The sequence below is a fragment of the Ictidomys tridecemlineatus genome, chromosome 6 (genome assembly GCF_052094955.1).
Source record: "Ictidomys tridecemlineatus isolate mIctTri1 chromosome 6, mIctTri1.hap1, whole genome shotgun sequence".
Lineage (NCBI taxonomy): Eukaryota > Metazoa > Chordata > Mammalia > Rodentia > Sciuridae > Ictidomys > Ictidomys tridecemlineatus.
Genome location: NC_135482.1, coordinates 172,885,809 through 172,898,769, shown reverse-complemented (window position 1 = coordinate 172,898,769; position 12,961 = coordinate 172,885,809). Strand labels below are relative to the sequence as shown.

The window sequence follows — 12,961 nt, the reverse complement described above, 5'->3', positions numbered from 1 at the left end:
ATATTAACCATTAGACCAACACTGTCACACGAAGTCCAGTTATTCGCCAAAGCAGGTATGACATTTTAGTAATGTAACTGTGACTAGTTCTAAGATTAGGGGAACTACACTATGGCTTTGTCCACATTACCTAAAAGATTCTATTTTATATCAGGGACTCAGAAGGCTGAGGCAGGAGGATTGCCAAGTTCAGGGCCAGCCTCCACAATTTAACCAAGCCTAAAGCTCTCTCTAGAGACCTTGTGTCAAATTAAAAAACAAAAAGGTCTGAGGAATGTAGATCAGTAGTTAAGCACCCCTGGGTTAAATTCCCGGTACCAAAAAAAAAAGATTCTATCTTATTCATACTTAAGACAGCTTACTGAAGTTAACAAATACTGAAAGATGGATTATGATGTACAACAATGGCAGTTATCATACCTGGAATGAGACAAGGTATGATAACGACAGAGTAAAGTTTTTGGAAGAGAGATTATTTCTAATGTAAGTGGCTAAAACTTCTATTAAAAGAGTTAAAGAGTATATAAAGTATAAAGAGTTAAACTTTTTCAATATATAAGATTCTAGAGAATAAATAGTTATGAGAAGAACTATTTATTGTTGAGGCTCTCTTTTTCAAAGAGTTATTTGTTCTATTCCTTCCTCTTATTCCTGTGCATAATTTGACAGTGAAAGAACTTCCATAGAACAGATTTAAAATTACTACTTACCATGTGAATATTCTCTTACAAAAATGATGCCATTCACAAGAGTCTAAGTAACAGGTTATCTTTCTTTTACAAGTCTTGGAAACCAACTGTTTTATAATAGTACCTTCATTTTAGTAAGCAAACAAAAAAGTAGTATGCCAATCTTATTTAATTGATAAAAAGAAAAACATCACCAAATGGAATACTTACTCCCTTAAAATCATCTCTTCGTCCCACTAAATTTACAAAAATACAGCTAACAGTTTTAATAGAAAAAAATTTTACTCACAAATTGTAACCTCCTAAAATTTATCTCTAAAAACCACTAACTCAGTCTATTCCTTATACTGTTACCAATTATCTATTAAGAATTGTCAAAAACTAAACTAAATCTTGTCATGACTAAGTAGATAATCTATGGGGATTGTAGATATATTTTTTAAAAAATCTCAGCCCTTATTAATTACTGTATCCATGTCAGAATACTTTGATAAACTTCAGTAGACTGACAAATCTATCTAGTCAAGGCACTAGAGTACATTAACTACACTTCTTCAACATTTTCCAAAGAGAGCATCATTAATTTTCTTTATAAATACTCAGAAACCCAGTTTTTTACTCTGCAGTAAAAAAAATTTTGAGTTAGGTCAAAACAAACCTTTCATATTCTTTGAATAAATCATCAGCCCTTTCAAAACTTATATCTATATACAAAACTAGAAAATTCAATAACCTATATTAGACAACAGATAAAGAGCCTTGAAATACTCAAATCTTATCACTAAAACAAAAAAATACAACCCAATTGTTTGTAAATAATGTTATTTTTAATAAAAGCAGACAACATATAAAAAGCTAACATTTTCTTTCAGAAAAGTTAATACTGAAAATAAAGATTACCTATTTAAAAACTAGTTACCAGAGGTTCAACTTATGAGTATTTTTATGAACAAAATTATAAAATATAGAAAACTATAAATTTGTTGATCAAAAGATAAAAAAGTTATTTTCATACTAAGTCTATGAAAAAACTAAATGTAACAATCATACTGAACCACACTAGAAGCTGTGGGATACATCTTACTTAAACAGGATCACTAATGCCAACTTTATTTTTTGTGTTACAGATGAAGTTAGAAGGTCTAGCAGTAGGGGCATTAAGACCACATGTGAGTATAAAAAAAATTTTTTTTGATGAAAAATTAGTAAATTTCTCACTTTTTTAGATTTTTAGCACCAAGCAAAGTGCTAAAATAGTGATTTTAGTATCTTCTACTTCATAATCATTCCTCCATTGTCTTATTATTTAAAAAAAAAAAAAAAGGCCACAATGCCTACAGAAACTATTTACTTCTGCTTTGTGTTTAAAAAAAAAAAAAAAAAAGGCAGGCTGAGGTTGTAGCTAAGTGATAGAGTACTTGCCTAGCACATGTGAGGCACTGGGTTCGATCCTCACTATCGAATAAAAATAAATAAAACAAAGGTATTATGTCCATCTGCAACAAATTTTTTTTAAAAAATAAAAGTTTTTCAGAATGTTAAATTTCCCTGCCTTGATAAGCATTTATAATTTCTAAAAACTGATTGGTAATGATAAGTGATGTCTGGATGATTACTATTTAGTACTCAGAAGTACCAGGAGATAGAGTTGAATTTGTTATAAAATCTGTAAATTTATTTTAAACTTCATACCTAATATGAATATGTTTCCTCATAATCTTTTTCTCCCAAAGGCAATCCACTTTCTCCAACTATACATTTATAATATTATTACTCCTAAATAAATTTTTTATAAAAACACATAGAAAAGGACACGTAGTATATATAACAGTTGCTTCATCTGTCTCCAAATTCAATCCTTCTGTATGATTTTCAAACTGCTAATTTACATAATCAATAAATCCAAATACCAATAAACATTACTCTAAAAGAATATATTAAAACAATGGGTAAAGGAGATATATATGAATATGTACTTACACACAAAACATGAGTTAGCACATTCCCACTACATCATAATAAGATGAACAAATATATACAAACATACACATATGCAAAACAAGATAAAGCAAGGTAATACCTATTCAAATGTAAGCAGCACTGAATTGTACATACAAATTCTTATTTCACTAAAGGAAATGTAATAAAGACCTTGCTGATAGTACTATACCTAGTTTTCAGCCTTGGTACTTAAAAGTAATATAAAGATGTGGGATGACATTTAAAGTAAAGTTGAAAAGAACAGGAAAAGATTTTAAAACAACACATGAAGAAAAGGATGGGCTAATCTGCGATAAATTTAAGGTCCGTGAAATATCATGTAAAATATATACAGAATCATAATGGCTAATTTTTTAAAAAGTGCACTGTAATCAGATGGAATTCTTCCTATAAAAAAAAGTAAAATCAAAGTTTAAAAATACTTTCTAAAAATACTGCAAAATAATGCAGTAAAAGAGGTGATAGTGCTTCCTTCCTTGTACTGTAAAGAGAAATGCTCAATTACGTAGACTAAGAAAATGTCTGTTTAAAGGCAGGGATGAATTACAAGACCTCTGAAATGAAGTACATCTCAGTTTTTAATTTTCTAGTGAAGGAACATATTCACTGAAAGAAGTTCAGCTGACTCTACAGAAAAAATCAGAACTAGGAGAACTACAACATTGTGTAAGACAAATCATTTTATAACAAAAGCTAAGCAACTATCCAAAATATTTTTTATATTACAATTATGCTGCATCAAATTGAACAGAGATAAGTGAAACATTATTGGAATCACCTGAGGAGCTTTTCCTACTACACAGTGACTTATCTCTGTATTCCTTCCAGAATTGGCAAGTGTGCAGGGGGCAGAGAGATGCTTGAGATGGTTGATGACTATGTATGTATTATGTGAGGAATATCCATAATATAATGGGGGAAACTCCCTAGATGATCAATACATCATTGACTGTCTAGCATTTACTGGGGAATTGTGTTTGAACAAAGTGGTATGCTAATTACAGCTTGGAAATAACTTTGTCACATAGATTAATTACCTGAAATATAATTTTATCTGTATAAACAGGGGAATCAACTAAGGTGTCCTATAACAAATTGGTATTTCTTGCATATTTAAGACAGTGAAGGAAAAATATTAAAATTTTATGTAAAGTTAGATTTAGGTTAAGAATAATAAAAAACTTTTGTATGTTCCAACATGTAAAATAGAAAAGCTTAAAATTCAATTGTACAAAAAAAATTCCTACATCCTATCCACTCTACTAAAGGGCTTTCATAATAACCAAAGGTACTGCCACAAAAGATTATTAAAAACATTTAAAATACAATTTTATATAATTTTTATTTGTACTTTAGAATTTAAACAACTTGCTGGGAACATCCTTTGCGAGGCACCACAGTCTTTTTATTTGAAACTATTGAAACTTCAAGACAGGCTCACTAATTTTTTTTTTCAAGAGCAAGCAACAAATGTTAGCTGAAAATAGCCAACTTAATGATTATCTGTGACAAAGACTTCATTATGTGAGCCTAAATAGCCTCCCCACCTCTGCCTCTCCTGTGGAGGAGGGGGTCTTTGTGTGCTTTTCTGTGATGGTTCCACTGAATTCATTACAATAGAGATGGACATTTGATATTCATAACGATCCAACATCTGAGCAATCTTCTTTCGAGACACACCATGTTTATTCCTCCTACCAAAAAATAAAAAAGATTTTAAATATTTTATTTTAGCATGTATATTCTTAGAGATTATCCTATTTTAAAGACACAGAAACCAGATTCTAAATAACATTACGAAATAAATACTGATAAATTTCATTTACTAACATTTTATACAAAAAGATTTATATTGGCTGCCTCATGGTAACATGTTAGATGACTACACATTTTTCACACAGAACTACCTATTCACCAAGCACGGTAATGCTTGCCTATAATCCTGAAAACTCAGGAAACTGAGACAAGTCTGAGGTCAGCCTCTGCAACTTAGCAAGACCCTGTCTCAAAATAAAAAGGACTGGGACTCAGTGGTAAAGCGTCTTTGGGTTCAATCACCAGTACCTTAAAAAAAAAAAAAAAAAAAAAATCCAACTATTCATTCAGTGACCCAATGAGTATATATCCCCACTTTTAATAACAAAATCAAAGATTATTTTAAAAAATATAATCATGCTCAGTGGTAAAGCAGTTGCCTAGCATGTATGAGGCTCTGATTCGGTCTATCCATAGCAGAGCCAAGAATTAAAAAAAAAAAAAAAAAAAACAAAGATTATGAGGTATTTTGAGTATTACAGAAAAATTGCATGGACTTTTAGGACTCATAAAAACATCTTTTAGGACAGGTTCCTATTACATTTTAAAATTTATTATCAATACCATACTAAGAGACAACAAATTGGCATCTCACAAACCCAATGCTGAGTTAAAGAAACAAGACAAATATACACTATGATTCTAGTTTGAAAAAAGGCAAAATTAAACTATTGTTTTAAGGTAGAGCTACTATGATGAAAGTTTAAAAGAAAAGTCAAGGAAGTGACTATGATTACCAAAGTAAAAATAGTAATTAGCTTTAGGGGATGAGAGGTAATTGTGACTGGAAAGAGGAATGTAAAGAGCTCTAAGGCACTAGTAATGCTCTCATGACAAGGATGATGGCTAAATCCATATATGCTTATAAGAATTTGCTTAAGCTATATATTTATATTTTAAGTACTTTTCTGTATGAGTTTATGACAACAAAAAGTTGTTTAAAAACTATTCGTGACTGTCAAAGAACTTCAGACAATTTATTTCACCCTCAGTTTTTTGTAACCTGATTTGGACGTGGAAACACTCAGAAACATATTTTACACTTAATACTATAGTTCTCAATTTATTAATGCTTTTTTAAAATTTTTCCTACAAAATGGCTGCAGAAAGAAATATTTACTTTTTAAATCTGATGTTTACATTCAAGACATAAAAAAGCAAAAAGGAGAACGTAGAAAAAAAATACAAGAGATTCAAGCTTAAAAATTGGCAAGATATGACTAAATCTACAAGGTACAAAATCAATGATTCACTTCTATACAATTCTATTCAATTACTTCAAAAGCCAAATTATGCTAGCTATCATAACAAACTGGCTTTGTTATTTAACATCAAATTACATTAAGAAATTAATAAATTTCAACAATCCCTCAAATGTAAATGAAACTATAACTATGGGACAATTTACACATACACTTATTTAGTATAACTCAAAAAGTTTTAAAATGTCTCCATCTTTCCGCCTCAGGTGTGATACATATACACAGCTAGGTAGGCAAAAATGCCAGATATTAGTATACAACTCATAAAACTCAGAAAAGATGTCAAAGGAATAAAAGGCAAGGGGGAAAAGAATTAAATTAGTCAGATCCCCAAGAATAAAAGCTTGAAGACTAAGGATGTAGCTCAGTGGCAGAACATGTGCGTACCATGTGCAAGGCTCTGGATTCAATCCTCAGCACCAAATTTAAAAAAAAAAAAAAAAAAGGGAGAAAGGCTTAAAGTTGAAAAAGGGCAAACTGAAGTGCGAGGGAAAGAGTTATGGTTACATAACTCTTGAATATACAGAAACCACTGAATTGTATACTTCAAATATATAAAATTTAAGTAAACAACAGAGCTATTTCCAAAAAATGGAGAATGAAAACAATGTGATAATTCAATGTGATGTGAGGGGAAAAGGATAAAGACAAACATAAACTGAAGAGCTGTGTTTTAAGTACTACAAATCCACAATCTCTCACAAGTCTTGAAATCTAATAAGTTCTGAAAACTCAGTTTTCTGTTAACTTGGATAGCAGAGAAACCTAACCATACCTATACTCAGCAACACAATCTTCTCAGAACTGACATTAGATTGTGTAGAATCTTTCTTATTTTTAGATTGACTAGTCATGATTTGGTGAAGAAATATTAAGATGTTTGACTATGACATGCTGCCCCAAACTCCATAGGAGTTCTGTGAGTACATATATGCATTATATTCTCTTCCTAAAACCTAAAAAAGTCAGAATTCCAAGACACACTAATTATAAAGAACTTGGTATAGAATTATGGACCTATAGTAGTAAAGGTGGAAAAGAAGAAACAAGAGGAAATCACAAAGTAAAAAGGTAATGATGGGGCCTAAAAAGTAAAGTTGAAGGAGGAAGGAAAAGGCAGAGAATTAACCTAGCTAAAAACAGAAAGAAAAGTCCTAATTTTACCCTCAAAGTTTCCTGGATCTGCAAGAGCATTTAATAAACTGAAATCGTGTAGGAATTCACATTAAGAAAAAGCAACACACATTTAACAACAAAAATTAAATAAAATTCAGTAAGGCAAAGCTCCTCAAAAACCTTTAAGTCAATGTTTCTTTTAACAGAAAATAAAAAGTTATGGTCTCTATTTACAAGTAACAAAGATGACGAGCAAAAATGCTAGGAAACAAATTGACCAATGTAAAGGCAAAAAGAAAGAAAAAAGAGAAGGATTCAATAAAAATTCGAGTGCCTTACTTTTCTAATTCTTCAGGATCAAATTTCCACCAAGTTTCAGGTTCATGAAACTCTACTCTGTATCCTTTTCCTATGGCCTACAAAAAGGAAAGGAAGAAAACAAAACCCAGAGAATAGTTCTTAAAGTAAAAAAGAAAGCAAACAGATAAAAATTTCATTTAGATAATTACCTCTAAATTTGTTCAACCAAGAAAAATACTACTTCATAAAATAATATGGTTTGTAAAAATTTAAGACTACTCAACTGGACAAATTCCAATTACCATCCTCAGGTCTGGGAGAACCAGTAAGACTAGCATATTCCTTCATAAGCAAAACTCCCAATTTCTTAAAAACTAAGCAAACAACAAACCTCTTCAGAAAATAAAGACAAATATTTTAATAATATGATCAACTTAACTAAAATTTCAGAATACAAAGAATTGAAAATAAAAAAATTAAAATGCTTCTCATATCTCATATTTACCATTTCCACATAAGGTTTCATTTCCCAAGCTTGGGTATTAGTGTTGTCTATTATAACTGGAGATCTTCCCTGATCGATAGCTTGTTTTGCTGAAATAAAAAATAAATTAAAAAAAACAGAAATATTAGGTTAAAATACATAAAATTTAAATTCTCATTAAGAAAAAATACCACATCTCTGTATTTAGAATCAAAATTGCACAATTTCTCAAGTCAGTGCCATGAAAAAAACAAGGATTCCACTAGATTACAAAGGAATTAAGTGGGCTAGGGTTATATAGCTCAGTTGGTAGAGTGCTTGCCTTGTAAGCACAAGGCCTTGGGTTCAATCCCCAGCACCAAAAAAAAAAAATGGAATTAAGAGACATAACCACATGCCAAGTGTATTCTCTGAAGTGGATGCTGGTTTTAACAAACTGGCTGTAAAAAACATTTTGAGGGCATTTTGTTAACTTAAGCTAATTAAGTCTTCAGTCCAGAGCTAACTTTCATTTATAGGAAATAAAGAAGGTAAATGAACAAGTTATAATTGATATGGACTGAGTATGAGAATAGGTGAAAATTTACTAAAATAGGAAGATAAAAATTATTCAAACACCAAGTTATAAGGCAGTAGATGCATATTATCTTAAATAGGTCAAAATACAGGAAGGGCAGGATGATTTACTAAGATGCTCCAAATGTTTATCTACAGGTGGTGAGAATATTTACACTTTATCTGTATTTTCTAATTTTCTACAATGTACCAATAATGCTTCTGAAATAAGAAAGACATACATATTTTAAAAGTTATAGATTCATCAGTACTTTCTAATATAACTTTATACCAGGTGGCTAAATACCATAGTTCAACTGACTTTATGGATTTCTTAGGAATATTATTTTCAAAAGGGAGTTGAGGTAGAATAAAACTTTCCTAAACTGTATCTTCCTATTCCAAAGCCATTACGTAAGAATCATTGTCACAGCAAGCCACTGTCAATGACGTGTATATAAAAAAAGAACTTCCAATAAAACGTAAAAGGCTAAGGCAAAATGCATGTGAGACTCAGAATTCAGACCAATAAGTTCAACATAATGAAAACATTTAAACAGAAATTTAGGGCAAACGGAATTCTAAAGGTTAGTTAAGGAGTAATGACTATGGTGGAATACATACTTGGAAGATATTTCTAAACACCAAAAGAAATTTACAAGGCCTTATCATCTATAAGTGCTGGCTTGGGGCTAGCACCAAGATGCTATCACCTCCCAGTGTTTCATCTCCAATCATAAACAGTGTTCAAATCTTCCACTTAAAATATCTTATTAATAAGTTTCTTAATATCTAAAGTTAGACTTAAACATACAAGAAGTTATATTCAAGAATAGCGTATAATTTTTGACTTAGGAGTAGAGATTATCCTCTTTCCACAAATAATCCAATATCACAATCCACTGCATTCCATGAAACTAGAACACCTAAGTAAAGTTTGCTAACCAAATAACAGAGTGTTCTTCAACAAATTAACTACCATACTCTAATAAAGAAAAATGACATTTTGAAGATGTTTTCAATTTGTAAGTGTTCTAAATGTCAATTCTTCTAGTAATAAATAGGAGGATGAAAGACTCTCCCATAATGGTGCCTGGTATCTAAAATTATTCAATAAATATTTGTTGAAAAGGGTAATTTTGCCCAAATAATATGCCATGCTTATAACTCAAAATGTCTAACAATTGCTAGACATGATTACCTTGGAAGAGGTAAAAATCACCTTGGAAAAAGCCATATTTGTTACACTGATGATAAAATAAGTAGTTTATTCAGACACCATTATAACATTCAGCAGGTATAACTAGCATAATTCACATGGCATAAAAATTTTAATATTCTACTTAAATATTGCAAAAAGGAAAAAAAAGTCTCATACAAACCTCCCAGTCCAAACGTACACTGGTTCTGCCCACTATCTTTATTCATTCCATTTTTAGCCTACTTTAGACCAATAATTCCAAACATCTTTGGAACTATAATGTTATTATTTGATTTAAAAACAATGACATTTAAAAAATTAAAAGAATTTTAGATTTTTATGCCACTGTCTGGATTTGAAGAAATCCTAGGAGGTCACAAAGCCAATATATGCTGAGAATCTCTTAAGTGAAATACTTGGGACCTGAAATATTTCAGATTTCAAGAATTTTTCAGATATTGGAATACTTGCATAGACTTTACAAGATAAGCATCTCCAAACTGAAAATCTAATATCCTAAATGCTCTAATACCTGAAATTTTTTCAATGCTGAAATGATGCTCAAAAAAGTTTCAGATTTTGGAGCATTATGGATTAAGATTTTTAGATTAGGAATGCTCAAATTTATTTGTCAGTCAACAATTAAACATTCCTGTGAAACACGAACTGTAACAGAAAACTTTAAATTCAAAATATCTTCACTGAAATTCCTTATTCTAAAAAAATCAATAATCAAAAAAAATCACTTGTGTTTTTCCTATATATACTATAATTATGGCCCACCCTTGTTGGTAGCTTTAGTTGTAAGGAAGTTCCTCATTGCAGAAGAATTCTAGCCCCTAAATATGAAAGGAACAATAGACCTAGAAAATCAACATTTTGCAACTGTTGCCTGATTTAGAAAATAATATAAGGTTGATAGGAAAGTTGATAATGGGGAGAACAGGCTGTCCCTTTGAACTATTTTCATCAATTTTGCCATCAATATAAGAGTAGAACAACCAAACCTGTACTTGTTTAAAAAAAAAAAAAAAGCCGAACATAACCAAGACTCCAATGTAGAGCTAATTTTCATTTACAGAAAATGCAGGAGAAAGATATACAAATTAATTGGCTAACAACAAGTTAAATGGCTACCAAGACAACTACAGGATGTAAAACATTCTACAGGCACTAGAGTTTTAGCTCAGGGGTGGAGTGCTTGCCTAACATGTGTGAGGCACTGGGTTTGATTCTCAGCACCTCATATAAATAAATAAATAATAAAGGTCAACTAACAACTAAAAAAAAAATTCTATAGGACAAACAACCCATTTTTTATATTAGCATGAGAGTTAAAGAGAGAAAACTACAAAGATTAATTAAAAGAAACATAAAACCAAGTCTACTGAGGACCTTGTTTAGATCCTGATTTAAACAAAACAACTATAAAAATCTTGATAACAAAAACCTGGGTGAGGGGCTGGGGATGTGGCTCAAGCGGTAGCGCGCTCGCCTGGCATGTGTGCAGCCCGGGTTCGATCCTCAGCACCACATACAAAAACAAAGATGTTGTGTCCGCCAAGAATTAAAAAATAAATATTAAAAATTCTCTCTCTCTCTCTCTCTCTTTAAAAAAAAAATCTGGGTGATAGATAGATGAGATTCATCATACTCTCAACACTCTGGGTTCAAAATTTCTTATAATAAAAGCTATTTGTTTAATCAATACATTCATCTTTAAAAAAATAACTTCTAGTATCTGAAATTTACTTACATAATTCTAGATCTTAGATCTAGATCAATGGTTTTTAATTCTGACTGCACATTAGAATCACCTGAAGAACTTCCAAAAAGAAAAAAGAAAGAAGAAAAAATACTAATTCCTAAGCCCCAACCCATGTCAACTAAGCCAGAATTGCCAAAGAAGAGGCCCAGTGATAACTTGTTTTAAGAGGTTCTCCCCAAGTGATTCCCCCCAAATGTGAAGCCTTAGTTAAGAACCACTGTTCATGATGAAAAGAAATTGATTCATGTCCTCTAAAAAACTTATTAAGTAGATATCTTTTTATTTATTTGTTTGTTTGTTTGTTTTTTAGTTGTAAGTGGACACAATACCTTTATTTTATTTTTATGTGGTGCTAAGGACTGATTGAACCCAGTGGCTCAAGGATGCTAGGCGAGTGCTCTTACCTCTGAGCCACAACCCCAGTCCTTTAAGTAGGTTTCTTTTAGAACAATATCAATAAGAAAAACCTTTCCCTCCCCAGTGCTAGGGATCAAACCCTCAAGCAATACTAGGCAAATACTCTACCACTGAGTCATATCCCTAGCCTAAAAAATACTTTTAATATTCATAGGTATTTTAGTAAAATTTAGAAAACATTAGCACTATTCTCAGGAAAATAACTTTTAAAATATACATCAACAGTATCAAAGTTCTAAAAATTCATTCATAAAGCCAAAAATAAAGCCTATTAAAATATCCCATATTTCTATTATTTTGCCAGCTTATATCAGAGTACACTACAGTTGACAAAATGTTTTATGTAAATTCTCTGCTTTTCACAACAACCTTCATCAGGTAGAGAAGTATAATTATCATCAACTCTTAAAGAAGAAAAAACTGGGTCTCAAGCTATTAAAAATGGTTGCCAAAGTCACTTAGCAGGTAAAGTCTAAGTCAAAATAAAACTTAGGTCTTCTGACTCCCTAGTCAAATATTCTATCCCAGGAGACTTGGCCCAAAACAAACCTCTGTTCTGGTTCCAGTCATGGGCATCACCAAGTTGATTAACATTATACCTGTACCCATCTTGATGGTGAAAATAGTCATCAGTGCTGAATACAATGCCATCACGACTCTGACCAAGCAGAATTCTGTTAACAAAAGAAATCATAAAGGTGCCATTTATAAAATCTATAACCACCAAAAAAAACCACACAGGAAAGATTTTTTTTTTTTTTAATCTTTAACCATATTTCAAACAGAACAGCACAGGAGCTGAACAACCTCAATGAGCTTTCCAATTTTAAGCATCATGCTTAAATCTACACAATTAACAGTCAATTTCAAAAACTTTTAAAATCAGCATTTGTATTGCAACTTTTAAAAAACACTGTTCATGCAATACCAAAACAATATCAATTATTATTCATGTTTTAACTTCAGTATACTTGTATAAGATATCCCAAACTGCCTCAATTTAGTACAACCTAAAAAGGTTGTAGGATTAAGCCAGTAATTTATCTGGGAAAAGCTGTATTAGACCAAAGAAAGCTCTGATAAACTCATTTCCATGAAACACAAAGATAATATGACCCAGAAGTGAGAGTTAGAAAATAGCCTGAGATGAAGGGTTGTAAAACAACCTATGAACCCACTGAGTACAATCTTTAATGATTAAAGTATAAACTTCAATGAAATTGATCATTAAAACACTAAATATAAAATAAATTCTCAGATCAGGTCAATGATAATAAGCTTTGTTTTGAAAATGATACCACCTTAAATTTTCAAGCACATTGAGATTAACACAAATTAAGAGTTTCAGAGAAT

General features: G+C 31.1%; 1 protein-coding gene across 13 annotated transcripts in view; it reads right to left on the bottom strand.

Annotated features, from left to right (window-relative positions):
- The window catches only part of N4bp2l2 (NEDD4 binding protein 2 like 2), an 87,742-nt gene that overhangs the window by 63,110 nt on the left and 11,671 nt on the right, over positions 1–12,961 (bottom strand). For 5 of the 13 annotated variants that reach the window (XM_005317080.4, XM_078016131.1, XM_078016137.1 and 2 more), the window contains exons 3-6: positions 12,158–12,282; positions 7,689–7,777; positions 7,223–7,299; positions 4,238–4,384 (exon numbers count right to left, since the gene is read on the bottom strand). In XM_005317080.4, coding sequence (XP_005317137.2) covers positions 4,238–4,384; positions 7,223–7,299; positions 7,689–7,777; positions 12,158–12,282 — 438 coding nt within the window. Of the gene's footprint in view, positions 1–4,237; positions 4,385–7,222; positions 7,300–7,688; positions 7,778–12,157; positions 12,283–12,961 lie in introns of those variants that run through there. The other 8 variants (XM_078016135.1, XM_078016134.1, XM_078016140.1 and 5 more) reach the window with 5 other exon arrangements.